The 26,429-nt window shown below is 40.6% G+C and overlaps 1 protein-coding gene across 1 annotated transcript in view; it reads right to left on the bottom strand.

Annotated features, from left to right (window-relative positions):
- The window catches only part of cdkal1 (CDK5 regulatory subunit associated protein 1-like 1), a 247,851-nt gene extending 227,419 nt beyond the window's left edge, over positions 1–20,432 (bottom strand). Inside the window, exons 1-3 of the mRNA XM_061080642.1 lie at positions 20,301–20,432; positions 18,188–18,351; positions 17,722–17,834 (exon numbers count right to left, since the gene is read on the bottom strand). Of these exons, the coding sequence (XP_060936625.1) occupies positions 17,722–17,834; positions 18,188–18,345 (271 nt within the window). The 5' untranslated portion in view covers positions 18,346–18,351; positions 20,301–20,432. The remainder of the gene's footprint in view (positions 1–17,721; positions 17,835–18,187; positions 18,352–20,300) is intronic.
- Positions 20,433–26,429: the final 5,997 nt, after the last annotated feature.

Raw genomic sequence — 26,429 nt, 5'->3', positions numbered from 1 at the left:
TGTGCCATTGTGCATTGGTGTGTGCTAAGAAGCGGGGAGTGTATGCCAAGTTGAGCACAGCAGGGGCCCACCATAGCACTCTCACCAACAGTTTGACAACATCTTAGAAACATCTATTCACTCGGGATTTATCTCCTGTACTTAACAACTTTGAGTCCATTTCTTTTGGAGAGGCAGAGTCAGCCTGCCAGATAAGGGGGGGGGGGGAATAAAGAGGAAGAAGTTGGAGCGGAAGGTAGAAAAGATCAAATAAATGGAGAAAAAGAGTTAGGGAGTTGCCTGTAGAGCCTGAGCTGGAAGAAAGAAAAGGGAAGTAGGAACAGAAGAGAAAATGATAAAAATGCAAAGGGTTAGACAGAAAGGGAACAAAATAACAAGGGTCCGCAAAGGAGAGATCTAGCATTAGAAGATTAAGTGGGGGTATCTCAGTGAAAAATAGCAGGCAAGCTCAGCTGAAAGTGGAGCAGGAATGATGAATGCTGTGAGACAAGCCAACCGCTAATTTGGATGGTAGAAGTTTGCCTCAACAGGGCAAGAGGCTGGAGTCAATCTGTCTCTCTTATATCTGATCGTAGACACCCAGTGGGTGCACCTGGGGCCAGACACGGGCCCCTGCTGTAAGATAAAAATAGTAGAAACAACTAGTGATTATATCAAACGCCCAATTACATATATGCCCACAGTGAGCAACATTAAGGCACATTTCCCCCTTTCTACCATTGTTTAATCCACAAGTCGTGGCCAATGTATGTTTGAAAACAGAGAGTTGAGACAAATCTGTAATTAAATTAGATATGAGAAATGGGTGGTGTGTGTGAACTGGGGAAATAAATACATTTGTGCAGTTAACTTAAAAGGAATCCCTGCTAAAGATGATAAGAGGCATATGTGGAAAAATATCCAACAAAGGAAAGTAATGATAAACATGTGGCAGTGGTTTTCCTCTGATTTTAAATGTCCAGTAAGTGTGAGTTATTGAGGCGCATATAGCAAGGGGATGGAAACCTGGACTAAATAGATTTTTGCCATTACGTGTTTCACCTTGCATAGATAGGATGATTTGAAGCCTTGGGTTCATGCAGTAATTGGGGCCAATCACTAGTCTGCAGCTCAGACAGAAAACCATTATGATCATCAGTGCAGGAAAGAAAGATATTTCATACAGCGAGAGAGGGATTATTAGAGTCAAGGGCACAAAGGTCAGTGTTTCATGGAAGAAAGAAGGGCCTGGAAGGTTACTGACTGACAGAGTAATATACCAGCGAATTCACTTTAACCACACACCTCAGAATGAGACATGACACGATCTCTCACTTTCCAGATGGAGACCTGGATTAATTGTCATCTCATCATTAGCACAATCTGAAATATGAAGATTGCATTGAGACTGGTTGGGGATAGACAAAAGTCAGAACTGATACACTTAAAGTGACACACAATACAGTTTTGTCATCCAGCTCAAATCACGTGAAACTGTAGAATAAGCTGGCTTTCTCAAACTGCATTCAATAATATCATATGCTTATTCAAACACACAAGTAACTTATCTAATTCTTTGCTACTCAAGGTCATCAACAAGGATTAGTATTAGGAGTTTGTCTCCATGTAAACTATTGTTGTGTCTCCTTGAGATACAATCAGACACCTAATGATGTTAAGGCACATCTATTTCTTATAGATCTGACATATATCTACTGAAAATGATCTGATATATATGAACCTGTTTATTGATTCCTAGTTATTCCTTACTATCCCAGCCACTGTTTGAATAAATCATCAACATATACAATGGAAATGTTTTAAACTATGACTGAGAATAAATTATTATTATTCTTTCCAGAAGTAAAATAATACATATGCTAATGGCGCATTTGTTAAGACCACTTTTTCAACCAGCAAGTGTGTGATCATTCGTCTCTGTGCGTGTGTGTGTGTGTGTTAGCCTCAAAGCCAACTGTCAGAATCATGCACGCCATGGTAACCGCAGTCAGTTCCCCATTTCACAACAATAACAGACTCCGCAAATATTGACACACTATTTCTCTGACATTACAAATGTGATTATATTTGCTGTTTGCCCTAGGAGATGGCAGTTTATATTCAATAAGGTGTGTGTGTGGGTGTACATGTTGAATGTTAAGTTAAAAAATAGGCCATGGGAAGAACACGCACTGTGTACACAAGAGGATGTGTTAGCAGTCTGAGGAATCCAGAGATGTGTGCGTGTGTGTGTATGTGTATTCATTCTATTTCTCCCGCCTGTCACCTGCAAGGGAGACAAAGGAGGAGGGAGAGAAAGGTAAAGAAAAGAGTAAAAACCACCTGTATGTAAAAGCTCACCTGACCTAGGAGCAAAACAAGGTTAACACCTGCCACTGCTGTTACGCAACTCTTGACCATCCTTGTGCACTGCCCCTAAAGCTCAATGCAAGATACGTGATGATGATGTCATTTTTGGCTGTCAAGCTAAAAGTAGCAGTGAGCACTAAACAGCGAGAGAGTCTGCAAAAATACGGCAGCACATTGCTGCACATTACAGTATCTTATCAGCGTTTCTGCTGGATACATTTATCCACGATGACTCCATTCGGCCAAAAAAACAATCAATCCAACAAATCAACTCATCGCACCCAGACAGGTATTTTGTTAGGCGGGGAGGCGACAATCTATGTCCCTCCTGGGTTATCTTAGTGACTACTGCAATATGCTATTTCTCTCAGGAGAGTTTCAATTCCCACAACAACCCGAGTTAGGCTGAAGGCCATTTTTCTTTGGTCTCAAAACCATCTGACACTCACTAATACAATCAGCTTTCACTCCTGGGTCAAATGACTCGCAGACAGCCCCTGAGTTGTCGATGCATTCGTAATGTCGAACATGATGCAACAGGGGGAAAAAGCAGACGCAAACTCCTCTACTGGAATATGGGAGAGGAGTCGATTGCCTTTTTAGTGGGTTTACCTGGTTTAAAAAAAAACTCACATGTACAACAAGGTACAAGTTTAACTGAATAACCTTTACACAAGTGCAGTTCGGCGACTGTTGGAAACAGGTTGATTTCTTAACTGCTAATAAAACTTTGTTATTTAAAAGATAACTAGCTTATATGAATTATGTATGTAAAGAGCAGACTTCAAATCAAGGAACCAATTTACAATACCAATGTTTCAGTTGCTGTGTGTTACTTTCCCTAGCTTGTGAAGCTGAAAACACTCCACATGAGCTTGACTTGAATCCCCTCGAGTGTCAGCGTCCTGTTCATTATCAGTTTGTTTATCAGCAGAAGGACAGAGAAACCTTTTGTGAAGTGGAAAGCATCATCTTTGTTCAGAGCGGATCGACCTGGAGAGGAGGAGGTTACTCTCAGATACACTGGATGTTTAATAAAAGACTGCAGCGGCTGTGAAGACAAAGCAATTCGAAAAAAGTTCAAAATATACTGAACGAAAATAGTAAGTTATCTACTGGTGAGATAAGTACATCAGCATCACAGTATTTTATCTAATGAACTTTTTACAGCCTGATGCAATACTAAATAAGCTTCTATGACAAAGTAGGGTTGTAAAGTGTAAATGGACAGGAAGAGCTAAAACTATTGTTTTCCCTGAACTCAACTGTTCAACCTCTAGCCACACACACACACACACACACACACACACACACACACACACACACACACACACACACACACACACACACACACACACACACACACACACACACACACACACACACACACACACACACACACACACACACACACACACACACACACACACACACACACACACACACACACACACACACACGTATTGCCGTTTGATATTTCAGCCAATAAAACATTCACATATTTACGCTCCGCATGTTAAGCGTCTTAATTTGATTAAAAGTAATAATTAGACCTTGCTCAGCTTCCTTATTTCGGGTTGGAATTGAAACAATTTAGGTCATCTGGCCCCTTATTCCCTGATCCAGGTTGAGGGACATGCAAATCAGATGCAAATACCAGAGGAAAGTGAGAACTAGTTATGGGCCCGGGTAATAAATACTGAATTTAGCCTCTTGGCATTCCAAAAACAGCCAGTTGGGGTTCATATGCAAATTATATGCAAATAGCCCAGACGCAGGCAGCTTTTATTTTTCGGGGGGGGGGGGGGCGTTCTGGTGGCTTCGTAGGCAGAAGCACATTAACATGTCCTTATGATGTTGTGGATTTGAAGCCAGCTTATGTTGCTCTCCCCTGACTCTTGTACGTTTATATTCACCCTCCCAACCATCACAAATAGAAGAGGAAGGGATAGAGGGGACAGAGGAGAGGAAAGACAGGAGAAAAGATGCACAAGACATTAGATGAGAGGAGGGCGATGAGAGGGGAATACAAGGAGAATTGGGAGGCACGGCATGTAATTTGAAAAGTAAACCCCAGATACTGCTCACTGCTGATTAGAGGATCAGTGTCAAGATGAAAGAAGAGGAAAAAATACAAAAACTATTAGAGTAAGGGATCAAATATGGATGTGGGAAGGAGGCAGGTCAAAGAAAGAGAGAGAAGAAATGTGTAGAAACATGGAGACACCGGAGAGAAAGACAGAAGAAGATGACAACTTTGAGACGGATGAGAAAAAAAAACTGGAAGTTGGAAAGATATCAGAGAGTCACCATGACAGACAGAGCGACACAGAAACAAAGATGGCCAGAGACACAAGCTCCGTGGACCACCTTGTTCAATTGGCAATGTCTCCTCGAATGACATGCACCGATGGCACGTGCACCCACTCACGCGTCCTGCGACGTCTCCACCTGCTGTTCCACCACATTAGAAATAATCGCTATAATGCTCTTACGAAAAACTCAACGTCGTGCCCTGAACATATCACCTGAGCTTTCTACCTGCAATGTCACCACATTGAAAACGAACAATGCAAAGCTCTTAATCGCAGCATCCACCCTTCAACGCACACAAACACGGCCTTGTTGCTGATGTGAAGGCAGTGAAAGGAATGGGGATGTTGGTTGGTAAACTGATGATTAGAGACGACGCTGTTCTACTGAAAGTATGGGCACCTAAACATTTTACACACCCGCTCACTAGCATAAATTGCTGGCCTATCTTACCACCTCTGAGTGCATTTACATACACACCAATCACGCAGGCTGTTCTGTTTGAGCATTAGCATTTTAAACACCATGCATTTTGTTTTACCTCAGAGCCAATAATCTGTTGTGATTGTAATAACCCTGAACACAGCGTCTGTCAAATAACAATGCAGAGACAGAGTAATAGTTGCAGGGATAATACACAAGCAAGGGTCTCATGACAGTATTAAAGTGAGAATTAAGTTGTTTTCAGACATGAACTGACGACCGCACATTTTCCTGAAATTTTCCTAAGATGCTGTATGTGAGAACAAAAATGGCAGTTGCTCTTGACATTTTCTGGAACCCATTCGTCGATGACTTTATGCCAACAAAGATGGAAAGACAACGAGATTCAAGAGTATTTGGCAATAAGGGCCGACACAGGTGTTGATGCACTCTTGGCAACACACAGCACAGTTCATACATCATGTCCTTTCTCCTCCATCACCTCCCCGGAATGTTCCCAACGTTTTTTTTTCCATTGCTGTGAACCTGTCTGACCTGGACAATCTACTACTGAGTTCTTCGTATGTAAAACCCTAATCTCTAGAATTTTCAGACATTTTCCAGAGTTTGTGTCTGAAAACCGCGTAGTATTATTGGCAAAATGTGCAGTTAATAGCCAAACTGTATAAGAAACATTAAATAAAAATACAACTAATGTGTTTGTCTCATGATTTTACTAATTTAAACAAAAATATGTTATCCATTTCCTCTCATATTTCTTGCCGGCCACCCTCAGTGAAGCATAGTGTTTCCACAACACTTCATTACTGCTAAGCCTCATTCAATATGCATAGTCTCAATCTTGCTGTTTGAACGCCAGCTATTTATTTGAACAACCAAATGGCAGGTTTTATTAAAATCAGATTTTTGAGAAATCACAAGAGGCATAACAATGCAATGGATAATCCTATGGAACTGCTGTAAGCGTTTGAACAGCACAAAGCTGCCTACGGCATTTCTGCGTGCACGTCTTTTTTGTGCATGCGTGCAAGCTTGCTCGCATGTGTGTCTCTATGCATTTGTGCATGAATAGATTAGCTAGGTGGGGCGAACATGAAGCCAAATCCCAGAGAATTTGCCTCCTAATTAATAAATCATAACAAAATGGAAACAATTTAAATTGTTTTTGATTATAAATAATTAATGTCTTTGTTCGTGGTCTTTGTTAATAATAGGTCTGCTTTTTTCTGGGGGGAAAAAACTGAAAATAATGGGAGAAGAGGAGGGAATATCTTTAGCACAAATAACACAACCAACAGGTCTAGAAAAGTGCAGGAGGTTGGGGGTTGCACATTCAGCACGCACGCACGCACGCTCCATCCCCCTTCTAACAGATTCCAGTAAAAACAGATGGCATCAGAATTATCTGATGTCCTGTCACTGTCTTTTTATATGCTAATCCAGCTTCCACACACATCCGAGTCCCTCTAATCAGATATCAGGTCAGAGGTGCTAAATCAAGTTGAGACAATTGTGCTGCTATAGCACATTATTATAAACTGGCATCACTGCACTTAGCGCCATGACACTCAACGTGTGGCAGTTGTACAGGTGGGTGATATAAGGGACATATCCAGGAAAGTGCACACAGTGGATCTGCTCATGCTCAGTCTATCTGTACACAATGTTAGCTTAGGCAGATATATTGATTATAGTGAAACACATTAACAGAAATCGATTAAAATGTGCTCATTTGCTTTAAAGAAAAAAGGGTTGATATGTGAGCGATTGATACTCAGGGATCAAGAGTAAAGCAGAGAATAGACTGCGCATTTCCAGCCGGATTTTGAAGTTTTGAAATTTCTGACTCACACGACAAATTTTCGAGTCATGTAGCATACAAGGGGGAGAATGGAGCTATCAGAGTTGATTCCCCTTAAATCAGCACATGTGATCACGGCAGCGTGATTGTCATGGATCCGAATCTGGTCCAGAGAAGCCGACCCTACGTACAGAGAAGGCACATAAATAGTGAACTTTGGTGTAGGCCCAACTAAACTCCTTAAGCTCGAGAAAATAATGACCTTTTCTCTTCCTACATTTTCATTCATTTTCCAATGTATCCATTCCAAAGAAAGATGATATAACTATTCACATGCTTTCATTTACGAACATATAAATGATACGGATTCTTGAAGCATGACTGATATGTGACAGAGAAAACGGCAAGTTCAGCGATAGGTCATAACATTCCTGGTCAAACATCTCATGATGACAACAGTATATACAAATTCAAACTGCAATAATAAAATAACTTACATATGAAAAAAGGCCAACAGTCAAGCACACACACACATAAAGAGGAGTCAGCAGGGGCTCTCTGAGGACAGATTTATTGAGTTCATCCTTGGAAACCAAACACAGATATACACACACAAGCTGTCACACAGTAATCATCAGATCAGATCAAATATCAAAAGGCAGTGTCTGTCAAGAAGATTAGAAGAGCCATCTGTCTGCCATGTGGAAAGCCTCGGATTATCAATAAACTTCACACACTTCTGTTTGCGCATGTATCTGTGTGCGTGTGCATTTGATCCAGCCACTGAGCACGGAATGTAAATGAGAGCGAGAGGAACAGAAGCTCAGAATAAATAACAACCACTCACAATAAAAATAAACACATTTCCTTTTGGTTGACCTTATTAAGTTATTTTACTGTATATTAGTTAATATACTATACATTATGTCTAATTCGGACCATGTAAAATCCTACAAACACAGATTATCGGGATTCCTTATTCATTGCCGAGACAAACACACAACATGACACATTTTAGGAACCACCCACATCCAAAAACACAACACAAACATTCACACACAAATGACCAGGAAATGGCTTGTGGCCACACTTAATGCTTATTCAATACACGGCCATCGATCTCTTTCCTGGCTAAACATAACCTGTATTTACTCTTTTAGCGTTCCCCCTGTATAGATCTATAGTGCTAATGTAACCACAGCATGAGAGAGGAGAGCGAGGCTGAATCAGAGTGCACAAGCACGAAAAACATAGTGAGTAAATCAGAGGTAGTCGACGGGATGGAAAGGGGACAAAAGTCACACGCACGTTGTCAAACAAATTCAAGCTCAGTTATTGTGACCGACACTGTGGCTTGCAGAGTGCACAGCAGAGAAGCTATTAGGGCTGTTACCTGTAGAAGACCACACACACACACAATTACTTATACAGTATTCATTCACAGCGTCTCTCTGGTCAAGCAGGGTCCTGCCACTGCTTCCCATCAAGTCGTCTTTTCTGCTTGGTGATCAAGGTTACTTTGTCCGGGGATGATTCAAAATAAACCCACTGCTCAAATCATCCGCAGCTTTTAAACCCACTTCATCTAATATCTGTGCTCTCACATGGAAATCTAGCACATGGCTGATTCATTTTTATGTATGAAGGAGAGAGCAGACAGAGCCACATGTAGAAGTCATTTATTACAAAAGGACAAAAGTACACTAAAAGGAAAGTGCACGCACACACACACACGCTGGTTTGTCGTACTAAATTACTTGTGAGGACCTCGAAATTCTTCAACCGTTATCTAAATCAATTGCTCGTCGTGGTTCTCACACGCACTCGTGCACACGCTTTTCTCTGTTCACTCGCAGGTAGCCAGTACTTTCATTTCAGCAGGTGGCCTCATATGAATATCCTCACACACCGGTACAGGTCACCCCTGCTTTTCATTTCAGCAGGTGGTCAGTGAGTAATGCCACCGATGGTTGATCACTGAACACTCAGACAGAGAGCAGCAGTTATCTTCCACAAAAAGGACCAAAGGAGAGAGAGCGAAAGTGAGAGAAAGAGAGCGAGACAGAGTCGCCTCTAATGTTGCCTTGAAATGTCTTTTACTACACGTCCTTGAATGCCTAACTTTCACTTTCTTCCCTTTTTATCCATATGTCACCCACACTTTTTCTCCGCCCACACCAACAGCCTGGCGTGCCATGTTAATTACTATGTCTTTCAAGCTTTCATTTTCTCCTCATGAGGGAAATTACATTTGTTTTGCTTGCTGAGTAAAGATGACAGGGAAAATAAAGAGGAGAGGACAAATTAGAAAGGATAAAAAGTCTCTTTCAGTTTGTGAAATTAACAGACAAGCTAATTATTCAAAAACAGACAAAGTGACAATTAGTTGTCAAATGGGAGAGAATATAGCTCATCGTGCTTTGGTCCTTTCAGCGAGACTGTCAAGAAGTCAGACATGCATACATACATTGCACCGGTTGTCCTCTAAGATAAGAAAGATAAGTGATTCCCTGACATCACTCCAGTGAACAAATACAGACGCACTTTAATTGCATAAAAAACAATGAGATTTTGAAACTTGGACAGTTTGTCCTGTGGTGACCCTCATTAACACGTTGTTTGCTGTGTCTTACAGCCATCAAGGTCACTGTCAGGGCAACTTTAGAGCTGTAGAATGACAGGCCCTTTGATAAGAGGGTAATTAATAAATTAATACACATGTGACTTCTCAGGAAAATGTTTAATACTTTTACATTTTGGTAATCCAGTTGTCTCTGAAGACCAAGCAAATACACATTTGTTACTCTGGCTGATTAGACCTGTATTCAGGTTGAAGTGGGTGAAGCTTTGCTTGATTTTCAGAAGTCCACACAGTTCTGGGTGGAGGACTACACAAGAACAATGAGTAGAAACACCTATGTGGGCAGTAAGGTTGGCGATGGCTGACCGTGATCAAAGCATTAAGCTAAGAATTTTGATAAAAATGGAAAAACTCTAAAACATTAAATTGGTCACTTAATATGAATTAAAAATCTTAACTATTAGACCAACCTCTCTATACACTTCCTGAACACCATACAATACTGCGTAGGGCTTCCCTTTGCTCTCAAAACACACTCACTTCTTCATTTGTATTTCCAGAATCTATGAGAAGGATAGAGGGGAATAGAGCGGGTGGTCCACTAACCAGAAGGTCAGTGGTTCGCCCCCCAGCTTCTCCAGTCCACATGTGTAAGTTTCCTTGGGCAAGACAGTGAACCCTGAACTGCCCCTGACGGCTGTGCCAGCAGTGTGTGAATGATATGCGATAGAAAAAGAACTGCAAATAAATACAGTCCATTTACCGCATGTTTGAATAATTTTTTTCAAGATTCTGCTCCATGTTGACCTGGTTGCGTCACATAATTTCTGCACATATGCCATCTGATCATTCAGACTGCCAATCTCCTCTTCTGCCACATCCCGAAGTTGTTCAACTGGATTCAGATCTGGAGACTTGGGAGGTCACTGAACTCGCTGGCATGTCCTTGAAACCAGTTTGGGAAGACTGTTGCTCTGTGTCATGGTGCATAATTCTGCTTGAAATTACCTACACACAACAAGGCGCTGCCTAGTGTTACACCGGCATGTTGTATAGCCCGATGAGCAGCTAACTGGGGGTTACAAGGTCTTGTCAAATGGCACCTGATGCAACTTTTTGAAAGAGAGGGAAAACATGACTTATCAGTCGACTATGTGGTGTAAGGGTGTTGGTCTGATATTTGAATAGTCAATCCTGGGCCATAAGCTTGTATTTTTGACCATTAGGGCCACCTGTGTCACCATTAAGGGTCATTGTTCCTGCTTTGATCAAAGGTTTAACACTGGATATGAGTGAAATCTGGCTTCAACTCTCATCCCCTGCCCAGACAACCTCCTATCATCCTTGTTTCATAGTCCCTCCCCCCTCAATCCCCTCCACCCCCACACTTTTCCCTCAGCTCCTGACTTATCCCATTACTCACATCTCCTCCATGATATTCCCATTATATCCCTTCAGGGTATTCACAATCCCTGTGGGATGCAGGCAGTATTCCTGGGATAACAGTGTCTGTCTGGCTGGCTGGCTTGCTGGCTTCAGCAGGGAATAGGGAATAGGCGTCCTTCCTCTGGAGGGAAGCAGCAAAATGAAACTCCTCTCCAGCGTGTACATTCATTTATCTCTAGCTTTCTTCATTAGACGCGGCAAAGTGCGAGTGAACAAATGAATGGATGGAGGGAAGACGCAGCAATTCTTGCTTCTATTCTTCGTTCTCTCCAACTGTCCCTGCTTCTCTCAGGTTTGTGAAACAACTATGAGGAAACACCAACCTTTGGAGAATCAATTTGATCAGTTTTTGTTATTTCTCAGAGGAACAAGGGATGGTTTCTCCTTCAGTCTATAATTCTCTTTCCTTGCTCCTACATCTCACATACTATATAACAAGTGCTAGTTATAATGGAGATATTTTTATCCTTATGCAATCATTGTTCTACACATCACGAGCAGGGATCTGGCATGTATACAACAGACACAGGTCAAGTTGTTGTAACATAAGCAGTTCACCTATTTGCTTTTGACACAATTAGTAACTTGGCATTTATTTTTAAATCACGGATGACACCAATAAATCCCTGAGCCAGATGTCGTGGTCTTCCATTCCAATGGCAATTTCTTCTTGCAATGGTGGTTCTCCTTGGGTCAATCTCGGGTCCTGTCAGAATTCTTTTCCTCAGAGTAATCAATGGATGAGATTGAGCAGTGATCCCTACTTTCCACAAGATATCCCGTTTTCCTTCTTCTTTTTCTCTCAAGGGGATTTTAAGGTAGGAATGGACGGGGTCCCTAATCCCATGGCCTCCAAATGGTGGCTTGGTGCTGCCTACATGTGGGTCACCTTGTAGGATCACCAAAATACACATGTGCACACACACACACATACACATACAAGGTGCGGTGCTAAGGATCACTCTAATCTCCTGGCCTCTAAATGGTTACACACGACTGCCTGGACTCATGGGTCTATTTGTGGCCTTTAGACCAATTCAAAGGCTCTGTGTGTGTGTGTGTGTGTGTGTGTGTGTGTGTGTGTACTATTTAAAAGAAATTCAAGAGGGTTATATCCCACAGATATTTCAACAATATTGCTGTTCAATCCACACATTCATCAATACATAAATCTCCTGAAGTCCTGATATGTTCTTTTGACAGTTCAAAACTATAGTGAAAGTGTGCCAAGTGAGTCAAATGTCATTCAGTAGTTGTTTTTGTCTTATTATAAAATATCAAAACAATGACAAGTTTAATACTCAAAGTTGTTTAACCCTCATGTTCCCACATTAATGTTAACACATCTATATTTAGCCGCCCGTCTATCTGTCTATCTGCTCCAAGGTTATAATGTGTAATATATTTAATTGAAATGAACATGTAAACTTCTTTAATTCCATTTAATCAAGTTTGTTATTTACCTTGTTTCTTTGTTATTTTACTCAAAGCTGTGTCTCAGGATTTATTTCCATTTCCAGACCTGCAAACTTCCCCCTGCAATGCACCGTTTCTCTTTCCTCATATCTCTACAATCATTTCTAGTTCCTCAAACTACTCCCCTCTCAGTGTCATTCTTGACGCCATTATTTCTCCATATATCCATCTCTCTACTGCCCGGCTCTGCAGATGTGCCAGAATCTAGTTTGTTTTCCCTGCCAGCCGACTGCTCTCCCTGATCGTTTCCCCTTTTTTTCCCCCCGACCATCGCATCGGCTGCTTTTGGCTTCATCAAGTGCATGTGTCTCTGTCGGCTGTGCCCTTCATCCCTGCATCCTCCTCCCATCCCCACTGACTCTGCCTCTCGTCTTTCCTAACGCTGCCTTTCCCTTCACCCCTTTCGCTCTCTCAATCAGCAGAAGTGGGACCGTCACACACACACACACACTGCTGCAAGACAGTGTAAAGACAGAGCGAGCACACAGTAAGTCTCTCTCACACGCGTACGCAAACCAGATGATTATGTCTACTCTTGCAGAATGACAGCTGTCGAAAACTGAACCGTCTCTCACTCACTTTCTCTGTACAATATCAATTCTCACCACGTCTGCAACCATGTGTGAGGAGAGTTTGTGAGCTGGCTGTGTGCGGCAACGTGTGTGTGTGTGTGTACGTATGTGTGTATGAGAGAGACGGAGAGGGGTGGAGAAAGAGAAGATTGTAAGTTTCCATTGGCTGTAATATTGCGGCGTGTAATGTCGCGTAGCACGCAGTCAGCCAATCAGAAGGTCCTCACACACTCAGTTTTATGAATGAGATGTATGCGAGGTACACACACACTCAGAGTGAGAATACTCTACAGTGATGTAATACAATCACACAGAGTAGCAGAAGTGCTTGAAAGACAAACGCAGAATGATCACAGTAACAGTTAAATGCTGCTTCTGCCTAAATTTAAATCTTGTCAATACGGAATATAATATTTAATTCTCAGAATTGTAACATAGTACAAAAAATCTTTGGCTGCAGATGTACCTTCATACAAATACACCTAAATTAAATCTACAACTATGCAATATGTTTCTTCAGCATTTAGGGTTTCGAAAATATTTTTTGTGGTGAATTTCATATCGATCTCAAATATTCATAAGAGCTGGCACTGCACTAGTTCCCAAAAAACATTACACAGTGGGCGACACCTCCAGCATGCTCTGTCCCAACACCTGTAATACCTGCTGGACAATTAAGTCCTCGTATCATTGCATCAAAACAGGCTCACACCCTCACTCTGAATCCAATATCCTCAAACCGTCTGTGTCTGAACCAGGAACTGAGAACGCCTCATTTGGCTGACACTGTGTACCAGGGAGTCATTTTGCCTAACCGGTATGTAAAATCATAACTGAATAGCTGTGTTTGCGGCTGGCTGACAGAGAGGAGATTGGGAGGGGAGGAGAGCAGCCAAAAACAATCAAAATATCCTGGTGTGACTTCCCATGAAGGGTGTGTGTGTGTGTGTGTGTGTGTGTGTGTGTGTGTGTGTGTGTGTGTGTGTGTGTGTGTGTGTGTGTGTGTGTGTGTGTGTGTGTGTGTGTGTGTGTGTGTGTGTGTGGGCACATCTTCCTATGAAGTCACTATTTGACACATTGCTCTGCTACACAATTGTGGTTCATTTGTGTCAGTGTACAATCGTGGGTAAACAGTGCCCTCTTTGGTTGTACACAGGAACAACAGCAGCTCACAACAAGGCAGGTGGAGCAAGTACAGCCACAAAAACATGTGAGGAGACAATGAAACCTGAAGAGAGAAATGACAGAGGTTGTTGTTTCACTGTAAAACAGGTAAGACAAGGAAAAAAGTGAGATGAGAACAGAGCGACTTCTCTTTACATGGTTCACATTTACTCGATTTCATATTTTATATATATATATATGACTTAATAAGTGAACTAGTGGCTTATTTATCAACTAGCAAGGGAGTATCTTCCATTTGAATTAAAATATATGAGTGAAAAATTCCAAAGGAAAGCAGCACCTGAGCATTTGATGAAAACCATAAATAAATACCCATGTCCTACATGCCGGAAAAAAATAGTGTCAGGATGCTCTGCAACAGAAGAATGACGTATTCAGCCTTAATAAACAATGACCTCATAAAGAACACGTTGGTTTAAAAGTTTCAACTTTTGAAACTATAAACAAGAACAGAGGAATGACCTCATCCTGATACTGCAGCGATGCATCTGTTCAACAAAACCCTCCACCCATGAGCCAAGGCTGCCACCTACAGGCCACTGCAAGAACTGCTACTACATCTCACACCAGGTGATGTCATGGTTTGAGAAAGAGTTAGGGATGGGGGGAGTGGAGACGTGTGAAAGAGAGAAACAGTCAGGGAGGAAGCGAGTGGGGAGAGAGGGTGATGTCATGTTTTCACAGGCTGTGGAAGCTCTGTCTTTGTCCAAACTCCGGTCTGCAGAGCGACAGATGCTCCGGAGGCATCACTCTGATATTCATACGACCTCACCATTTTCTTTTAACAGGACACAACATTATTCAAAGTCCTCGTGTTCAATCTGGCTGACGACTAGACACCACATCCTTCAGGAACCCATTTCTGTCCTTGTCATTCCAGACTACTCCAGTCTCTCCACTGCCCTCCCAACAATTGCATGCCATTCTAGAAATTGCATCGCATTCATACCATTCAAAACAATCACCACCTGCTCGGAGTGTAATCTCCCCTGATTCTGGCCATGACGAGCAATTTTTCCTTCCAACAATCTCACAGTGAAAAACATACTCGCCCCGAAAGACTAAGAGGGGATGAAGGGGTAGAGGAGGAGAATAAATGAAAAGGGATGCGGAGAAAGAAAGAGACAGAAGAAACAAACAAGGTGAGAAGACAGATACATATTAGACAAGGAGGACACAGAAATCGTTTCGCTTTAGCAGTGACACTGACCATTAAAGCACTTTTTGAGAGGGCTGTGAGGAAGAGAAATGCAAGGATGAAGGACAAAAAGGATGAAGTGTGGGAGAGTATCAGATCAACACATCTACATAGTGAGTTAAAATTCATTTTAAAAGAAGTTGAATTAACAAAGGACTAGATGTTCCAATAAAACATTTTGGTTATGGCACTGCAGCACTGAGCCCTATCAATCAGAGAAGTATTTACTATTCCTGGTAAACCTACAAACTCAGAGGTACACATCAAGCAGACAAGTCCCATCAAAAAAAAGAAACATGATCAAACCCTCTTGCAAATTAATTTACTCAAATGCAAATCTGAAGCTAAGGCAACGCAAAAGCCATCAAAACTGAGCTAGTTCAACTGTGACCCACTTTCTTGAGACTCTGCTATTCAGTCTTAGTGTCTCTCTTACAGGTATACAGACACAAAGTGGTGTTTAATGTAGAAGAATGATGGCTGTCAAAGTGACATTCATTTTTTACAGAATTGTATAATTTTATGTATTGTAAGATGGATTGTGGGAGAGGTTGTTTTATGCTGCAGATATTCAGGTACAGAAATCGAATTATATTGAACAGCGACAGTAAATGTTTCTCAACACTTTCTGGAACCAGGATCTTTGTGTGGTCATTGGATGGTTCAAGTGAAGCGAATGAGACAAAAACAAACCTTTCCAAAGATTTTAAATATCAGTATCCATAACAGCAAATTTAAACCTGAAAATTGTTTCTATTACACGATTTGAATGCGTTTTTATTTGCTGAGGGATCCAGGGACATAATGTCATTGCATTCTTTGACAGATACATGGAAATCCAGCAGAAAACAGCTCCATCACAACATGCGGCTGCTTTCAACACACTCACTCACTTCCTGAAAGACAACTGCCACCAATCCACAAAATTATAGACTCAAATAAGATCTGTGACAAGACGGGTAGCGCAGCAAACATCAAGCCTTAGCAGATGCTTTAACACAGGATCTGCTATCAAAAGGGAGGGTGGGAGACAACAAAGCGAGGAGAGGCAGGGAGGGAGAGAGACAGGTTGTTTCAGAACGGAGCTCAAGGGACACGAGAACAACTCTGAAAGCAAAGAAAGGTGGAAAGATAAAGTGATCAAGGGTTTAAACTACAAGATAAGAGGGAAAACTGTATGCCTCTGTTTTTGAGTGAACTGTGCCATATGTGTGTTTATGAGCACATCAGCATTTTTGAAATGTGTGATTAATGTCTTTCCATGGGTGAGGAGACCCCACGCTGAGAGAAACACCTCAAGAGTTGATACAAACTCTTCTGTCTCTGGAAAATGTGTAGTTTGACACCAGTCACCTCTCTGATGTATAACAGCCCAGCGATGCAATATAGTACTTCAACTGTATCTGTAACACTACTGCTCCTACCACTTAGTACTACTACTGTTACTTCTACTGCTGATAATAACCATCATCCTCACTTTCAACATCATCGTAATCATTATAGACAAAAAACTAAATATAAATATCAGTTTAAAACATATTATATTCCTTAATAAGTAACAGAATTTGACAGATATGACTAGTTAAAAGAGCAGATTATTGGTCTTTTGATATTCAAATCAAAAAGAGTGCTCAAGTCTGACAGACTGTGTTTTACAGTGAGACCTTCAAACATGGTCCGGCAGCATCAGAAAGAAACATCAAGATTTCTGCCAATAACATAAATAATACTCTAAATAACTGATGATCAGTTACTGGCAAGTATATTAGTAATGTTATTGTTTATCACACATTATGATAGCCAAAATATAACTGGCCTGATTTACACTAAATGTTGACATTGCCAGTGACTGATTTTACTTTAACAACCATTTCATAAAATAGTAGGTGGGCTGATATTATTTCCAATTGAAAAAATAAGTTGTCCTGGATGTTAGTTTGTGTTTTCAGGGAAAATCCCCAGATAAGGCTGGTTCCCAGATGAGTGTTTGAATGACTGGGAACATCAAGCCTCATTTGCAGGGAGACAAATATTTGAGGTTTGGCAGACAGAAAAATAACATGGTCCAAATCCTTATATAAACCGTTTCTTAGCAAATATAATTGCTTGGTTGAGTTTGTTGATGGTATTAAACAGCCTGGGAAACTCAACTCAGGGCAGAATTCAAGGTAGAGCTTACTGGCAGAGCAAGAGTGCTCCCTTGTGGTTAAAAATAGTAATGACATCCATTGTACACAATAAGAATGTAATAATATTTTTTAAGTAAATAAGAATAACAGCAGTAGGATTTTTATTTTGTTGCTAAATGACTTCCAGTAATTGTATTTATAAACCAGCACAATTAGACCATTCTTACCAGTCATCTTGTATCCACTTGCAGCCAGCTGTCCAGCCATGTACTCTCCATCTGAGCTGTTGTGACTGCAGCCCCATGTTTTCATCCAGATCTTCTGTGTCCCAGGGATCAAACTAAAAATAAAATATGTGTTTTGTCATATGAAGTGTGGAAATGATAAAAGCAATTAAAAAAAATACAGAAAGGTCAAATGGTGGGGATTGTGATCGTTCAGCTATTGTTATTATTAAATATAGAGGGAGAGACGATAACGGTGCCTTCACATCAAACTTAATTCTAAGCTTATTAAAAAGCCATCTACCAAATTCTGGTGCTGACCAAACAACCAGACCAACACCGTTCGGGGCTGGGCCTGCTGCCAAACAATCGCTGGCGTGGTTCTTTGGTGTGTGACAGTAAAGCAGACACATCACAGGACTTGTGATATGATAATAACAGCAATTACAACATCAAACAGTACACTGACCTGTCAGCGTTGAGCTCCTCATTGATCTGAAGCTCTTTTCTCTTCCTGGACCTTGGGATGATGCTCTTTCTTGCAGTCAGTCTCTCTTGAGGAGTGGGGTCACTAGAAGACACCATGTCTTCGATGTCATCAATCAGAGAGTCACAGGTGGACGGCATGATGCTCTGAAAGTCAGACAGAGCTTTGGTCAACGCTGCATTATTCTAGTCTCTTATATAGTTAGTCAACATTCAAACAAAGAGTGATTTTTGACTGCCAAAGTAACTTCTTTCTGGTTATTACATAAAAAGTAATGTTGTTAAATAATTTTGAGTACATTGATTATCATTTCTTTTATATTAAAAATCTGGTCAGTAAAATAAGATAGTGTGAATTTGTTAGTGAAGACAAATGTGATTCTTGAAACGTTTGCTTAACAGTGTAACAAATAATATATTAAACAAATTTCTTTTAGATTTCCCACATTAGAGGTGAAACTAGAGAACTGTTTTCTGTATTATATAATAAGTTGAGTCAATTGTCAAAGAAGTGCAGATTATTTTATCCAACTAACAATTTTATCAGAGCGGCTCTATATTACAGTGGAAACTATTACATAACTGAAAAGTGCATTTGGTTTCAATTAAAGTCATGACAATACATACACAATATCTTCATGTTAAATGGACTTGAAGTTATTTATCTAATAATTCTCTTGTCTGTCTGTATTTATGCATGTGGAATATGCATAAATATATCATGGAAACAGTTCATCTTATCAGCATCACACTTGGCATGAAATTTTGACACTCAATGCATTTAATACTATTAATGTAGGAGCCAAAGTTTATAAAACGTCTGGATAAGGGGGCAAGCGATCTGGTTTCTCTTCTCCTGTTTTTTGGCAGGTTATAGACAAAGACTGCAGTGGAACTCAGATATTGTCTGTTGACCACAACGTCTTCCTTTAAGATCAAGTATTAACAAAAGTCACAAAAGTCGAGCTTCACTGAACTTTTGAATAAACAGGTGAACAGCTCTTTGTCCAGCAGCAGGTCTCTACTTGCTGCAGCTCAATATCTACGTGTGCCTTTTACGGTTCCTTAAAGAAATGTGCTACCAGCGTCACCTCAGGCAAAGCAAACAGCCAGTTCCAAACAGGCAGGTTTAGAACAGGCACTAGTGAATGACAAATAGAGAGAGATGTAGAAGGTGAGCGGAGGGACCAAGAGTTCGGTGAACAACAGTTTAATTCTCAGGTTCGTGTATGAAACGTTTGAATCTGCCGACTGACAGTGGGAAAGCAGCAGTCTCCAGAATGGGTCCAGTGCCGGCTGGACACAGGTCTGACTGTGGTATTAGTGACCATGAGATCTAAACCTCTGCTGGTGACACAACCAAAACAAATAGAGTTTAATAGTCATTCCAATGACAGCAAAGCACCTGTGTTAAGTTTATTAACACAAAAATAAACTGTATCTCATCTTGCAGTTCACCTGAGACTCATATTATATGTCTATACTGTGTGTAGGAATGGATTTAATTACAAGAAAATAGGTCAAACATCACATTTACTGAAACCTCTGTTGCATTTAGTTTAACTCTAAGACTTTAAATAGAGGTGTAAAGACTAAGGCACTGAAACCTCGTCATTTATTGACTGTGTTTGTCGTTTTATAGAAAATATTTGGCATTCTTGCAAGCATCTCCTAAAATATAAGCTTCTATCAGATCTGCTGCTGTAGCCATTAGCTGGAGGTGAGGCTAACAACGTAATTACAGGTGATACGTAGGTCTGGACTTTTAATTCTGATATTACCTCAAGTTAACCAGCTTGTGTTGATGATATATTAACCTTCCCAGCTAATGTTGTCATTGTTTACACCCGACGTTCACCTACAAACTAGCTGAACACACACGCTACGTGATTTACATTAGCTGCCGCTGACTGATACAAGCCAGACACGTGTGTTCAGGTTTATTTTGACGGTTCTTTGACAACCTGGAGTCTTATTCTGATGTGTAACGTGTCCGAGCTACCTGTTAGCATGGCTAGCCTCACTAGCTAGCCACTACCCACGTGCCCTTCAATTTGAGCAGAAGGACTGGTTAAGGCGCTGTTTAAGTATCTTACCTCGGTGGTAACGTGGTTCTTGGTTCAGATAAATGGGATTCCAAAGGTTAGTGTGGTCTGAAAATGAAAACAAATTAGTCTTTACGCCTTCAAAACATTGAGACAACTCTCAAACCGCCATACTTGAACGTAGGGACGGTGCGGAAAGAGGGACAAATTACTCGCGTGTGAGTTTCGCCCCCTGTGGCAGGTTAATCATGCATTATATAATTTGAAAGATATATGAAGGAATATATAATAATAATAAATAAAAATATCTGAGGTTACAGGGTACCTTAGGGCCATCTTTTAATAAAATTAGGTTGGCCTGTTGGGAAAGTCAACACACATGCTTGATTTCTTACCATTCTCAAGGGAGTCCAAGGTCATTGTCTGTTTTCATTATAAAGAAGTGAAGCAAACTGATGTAGACTGAGGTGTGTACATTACATACCTAAGATTAGCCTTGTATTGGATTTTAGTACCAGTTCATATTTAATATACATGTTTTTTCATGTGTAAGAAAAGGGTCTGGTTACAGAAGCAGAAGAGACTAGGTTTGTATTTTGTTACTTGTCTGCCAATATGTACATTGAAAGAACAAGTGTACACTGTATGTTATTGAGGACGTGGAGGACAAACTCTCCTCTCGTGCAAGAAAACGTGTTTCAAACCTCAACGGAAGCAAATGGGAAGATTCAGCAGTCTCGAGTTTAACTGGGCATCATCTGACAGCACAGGAGCAAAAAAAATCCCCTCTGTGCGTTTTCTCCAGACAATGTTTTTTGGGCTGAGAACTGTTTGGATTAACAACACTTATTATTTCTAACTCAGACTGATAAGGCAGCCGAAACTTACATTTCAAAGCATAATTTTACACAGCAGGCCCAATAGATTTCCATATTACTGTGTGGGAATTGTTTTCAGGCAGACTTCTACATTAAGAGTCACAAGCTAGTGGGAAAAGGTAGACATTTTATTTAAACATTTATTTCTCTCTGGTTCATTCTAATGCCACTTTTAATTCGCTTTTTCCAACCTCAGAGTCAACATATATCAGGTAGTGTGCATGTGTGCAAAATGCGGCTTTATATTATTTTGAGGCACCTATTAAAGACTCTTATTCTGTTGCGCACAGCCAAATATCGCTGACTTCATTAATTGTGCTGTACTTAATTGTACTTAATTCATTATGATTAGAAAAGTGGACTGTAAAATGTCCTACTTGTTATACAACTTCAGGGTTGGGAGTTTGACCCATCGGGCATCCCCCTGGGTCAAACAGCTCTGAGTGTCTCCAGAGAGATAAAAAAGTACAGCCACTTAAATAGTTGCATGTTAGTGAATCTGCATACATATCTCATTGTGTATAAAAGCTTTTCAGTGATTTCCAATTAACCAGATACACTTAATTTAAATTGGTTGGATTTTCTGGGAGTAAAACCAATGCTTAGCTAATGTGGATGATTCAGGGTCATGTAAAAACAACCATCTAATACTAATAATTATAATGATCTTTTAATCAAGCTGATGTGGTGGATGGTTCAGGATCATGTTAAAAAACAAACAACATAACAATAATAGAAACCAGAGCTCATATATCACCATAGTATGCATCCTAACCATTCAGCTATCAGGTCACCACCTAACCAAATTCATTTAAGATCATATGAAGCTTCAAAGTAACAGGACCTGAAGTTCAGTAGCAAAACAAAAGAGTCCTTAAATTAAGGCTAAGGTTCCTACAAAACAAAACAAACGTGCATAATACAGGAAACTAGAAAAAATTGCAAAAAGGCTAAACCAAAAAAATTGAGAAAACACTAGACAATATAAAAAGTAATTTTTTTTTTAAGTTAAATAAATAAATTGACTGCGCACTTCCTGCGCAGAAGCGAGCTGCGCACTTCCTGCGCAGTGATCTGCGTAGGATTAATTTGATTTAATTTAATTTAATTTAATTTAATTTAATTTAATTTAATTTAATTTAATTTAATTTAATTTAATTTAATTTAATTTACTTCTGAAAATTCATGCAAAACCTTCTAGTTTATATTCGGTGATCAAATAGATAACATATTGTTCCCATCAACTAGCACAAGGAGTAAGACTCACTCATTAATCATTAATCAAATCAAACCTCCGGCCTGCTGAACTTTTACTTTGAAGGTGAGCTGTCTCTCTTTCCCCCTCTGGATGTTCTCGTTCCTGTTTAGCTTCTCAGGTTGACTTCCACTTCATGCACACCCTAGCAATGTTGGCACCCTAGGCGAGATTTCAAATTGACGCCCCCCAACATACACACGCAAACTGTCATGCATCCACAATAACTTTTGGACTGTATACAGATGCACACACAGGCAGACAACATTGTAAGCTATAAAAATCAATAAAAATATATAACAAAAAATATAAAGAGTCTGAAATCAGCTGTACTGATAGCATATCATGTCATGTCGACAAAAATAAACATTAATGATGTCCACAATCGGGGTGATTCTTACCTCTATATTGTTCTTTCTTTTCCTCCTCTACTTTGCGGTGCTTTCTGAATTGTGCACCTGATAATTTAATCTTTTTTTGATTCATCTTTGACTCTAACCGCAGTCTGTCACCGCAGCGTGTCTCTTCACACAGGGAGCCCATCCAGGAGGATGTTTTACATCAGGGGTCTCAAACTCGCGGCCCGCGGGCCAATTGCGGCCCGCGGGACGATATTTTGTGGCCCCCACCTTAATATGAAAGTTTAATGTTAGTGCGGCCCGCACAAACATTGTAGCAGCTCCGCTGTTAGCTGCTGTGTGGGACAATGTTATGATGTTCTGGTTTCCTACTGTGTGCCTGACCAGTGAACGCAGCATGCAAGTGAGTGACATTGGGGGCGGGGTCGTGTGTGTGTGTGTACGTGTGAGAGTGAGTGAGAGAGAGAGCCGGGAGAGAAAAGAGTGGCTTTGGATGTGCGGTGCAGGAGGGTGAAATTCATAGTTTTCTGCCCTCTTTCGCGCAGGTCATGATGTATCCAGTGCTTCATTTATAAATCACAAGGTGCCGGAACGCTAAGCACATATCACAGCGCAGGTACGACGAGCACAGGTCCCGGAACGCACATAAAACGCCGCTTAAAACAGCACACACATGCCACTTACAATGCAGTGGGACTTATTTAGGCTATACTGCAGTGACGGTATCAGTCTTTATGTCAGTGATTAATAAAGTGGCGTCTTGAGCAAAGGCGACTTCTGTGTCCAGCGGAACGGAACACACACACATACACACACACACACACACACAATTTGTTAAATTGAAGGCAAATTCAAGGGACACCACGGCTCCTTTACGCACACGCTGCGCTGTGAGGTTTTGGGAGCTTCTTTACGCAGACAGATTATTCTAAACCGCAGCAGTTTATAACACGTCATTGAGCTAATATCTACATTTTACAGTCTGGGCTGTTTTACATTATTATTTACACCTGAAATGTGTGGATGAATTTTAATGATTTAAATTCCCTCATCCTCTGGTGGTGACATTTACGCACCGAGCCACGGACTGTACATGACGATGTGCTAGTTATTTTGGTTCATCTTAGAAGTCTGCATTTGTTATTATTTTATGAAATTGTGATGCTGTTGTTAAGAAAGCTTTATATATAATTTATTAGTTTATCTTGTTATTGCGTGGCCACAAATTAGTAATTCATCCACCGATGTCAACAGGGGCTCCGTAATTTTCTAGTGATTACATTATATTGTTATATTTTATTTTAATCATTTCTTAAAAAAAATTTTTTAATGTTCATATTTTTTTCGATACGAGAGGTACCGGATCTGCTCAAATAAGTCCCAGAACGCAGGCAAGCCAACACGCCGGCACAAAGTAAGCACAAAAATGTATAGAAAAATGTGAGGCTACAGGAGGAATTTGATCATAGATTTGCAGACTTCAAGACGCACAGAGCGACTTTTACAAACATTTTTCGGATCCCTTCTCCTTTGATGTGCAAGATGCCCCTCCTGTGCTTCAAATGGAGCTCATTGGCCTGCAGTGCAACTCTGACCTCAAAGCCAAGTTCAGGGAGGTGAGTGGAAAGGAAGACAAGCTGGGGCAATTTTTGTGAGAATTGAACCCCAGCTTCCTTGAGCTTTCCCGAATGTTCAAGCGGATCATGTGCCTTTTTTGGAGCACATATTTGTGTGAAAAGCTCTTCTCCACCTTGAACTTCAATAAGTCCAGGTACAGGTCCAGGCTTACTGATGATCATCTTCAAGCCATACTGAGGGTCTCAACTGCTTCCTCCCTCAAGCCAAATGTGGCTCAGCTATGTGAGAGGAAGCGCTGCCAGGTCTCTGGCAGCAAGAAGTAGGCAAGAGAAGCCATGTTTACAAGAACTGTTCTTGTTCTTCAATATTCTATTCATGTTCAGAAGAACCCATTGAAGTTAAATAACTGTTAGTAATGACATTAGAGAAGTTTGGATTTTTTTAGCAAAGTTTTTTTTTTTTTGTGGAATACCTGATGCGGCCCAGCCTCACCCAGATACTGCCTCCAGCGGCCCCCAGGTAATTTGAGTTTGAGACCCCTGTTTTACATGCTGGCTTGCCTGTCCACGGAGCCACGGATGGTGACAGATGGTGATCAGCAAATGTCCCTACTATGCTGCCAAAATGAGTAGGTTTTTATACTTCGTATGCATCATGCTGCTATGAGGAACTGTTATGATGTTGTTTTTGTCAAGGTTTGTTTTTCTCTTTTTGTGCATCCAGCGCCGTCGAGTGGAACGGCATATGCCAGTCAACTCGCCATGGCCGACCTCCGACACCCAACGGGACAGGTTCTGTTTGCGACTTGGATTGCTGCTCTGGCTGGATTGGCTGCATGGTATCTGATGTGATCCCGCCTCCAGCCTGTCATTTTGCTGCTGAGAGAGGGAGAGAGGGAGAGGGAGGAGAAACATTGAAGGAAGGCGAATAAGGAGATTGAGACCATTTCATAGTTTAATACAAACATTCTTTAGGGGTCCAAGCTAATTTAATATTGCACTTAAAAACTGTAACTGGCTATACAGCTGACAATGATGCACCTATATACAATACACTGTTACACAAGTACAGTTCTTTTTTTTAAATCCATTCTCACATTTCGTAATTCATACTTGGCCTCCAGAAAGTTGGAACATCTGCACAAGTGATAAGAATCCAAAGCTGTTTTTCAAGACATAGCACACCTACACTTTGACATGTGCATGTTTTATTAAAACTATTTTAGATAATTGAATGTCTACTGATGCATGTTGGAAGGATTTAATTCTTTGCTTTGGGCTTAAGCTATATTATGATTTGGGTGTAAACAGAAAAGTTTGAGAAGGAAATTTTCTTCTTCTAATATTAATGGTTTATCTACATTCTTCTAATAGACCTGTAGTTTATCTACTTGACGGTTACTTATGTTCGAGGTAGGTCTCTTAACGTCTCATTTGTTTTGAATACACAAGTATCCACCATCGCTACAACTGGGTACCCATCATCCATATGACTTTGACGTAAGTTTTCTCCTGTTAGTACAAAATTATAATAATACAAAATTAATTACACTGCATGTGTAATTCATTTAAATTTTCGCCCTGACACAGTATGCTCGTTGCACACAGAGTACCAAAGGAGATGTGTTGATAGTAACATTTAAACCAGGATGTTGTGCTCTCAACGCATACTGCATGTGACAGTATTGCAGTATTCTTTCATTAGCAAAGCTCATTCAGGACAACAGCTGGAGAGCAGCTGTTTGGTCACAGCCATGGAAACCTGAGTAATGATACTGATGTGTTATGCATTCTCGTTTCTCAGGTTCCTGCTGCAGAAAGATGGCAATATAGTATGTTGGGCATGGACTGCCTGATATACCCCTGTAGTGTCCATGTTTAATTCATTTTCATGGCAGTGTTTTTTTTTTAAATGCTAAAACTGTTTTTGGAAATACAGAAGGGACACATACTTGAATTTCAGGGAAGCAGGTTGAGTAAAACTTAGTGTTACGTGGGGAGGACTAATTTGTGTTGGTTTTGAATTCTCTTGTATTTTCATTAACCACAGTTCTTATATCCCTTTGTGTGTCTAACTGACCAGAGCTTGATTAGTAACTGAAGAGATAGAG

The sequence above is a fragment of the Limanda limanda genome, chromosome 11 (genome assembly GCF_963576545.1).
Source record: "Limanda limanda chromosome 11, fLimLim1.1, whole genome shotgun sequence".
NCBI classification, from domain to species: Eukaryota; Metazoa; Chordata; class Actinopteri; order Pleuronectiformes; family Pleuronectidae; genus Limanda; species Limanda limanda.
This window is presented reverse-complemented; position numbering and strand designations above follow the sequence as displayed.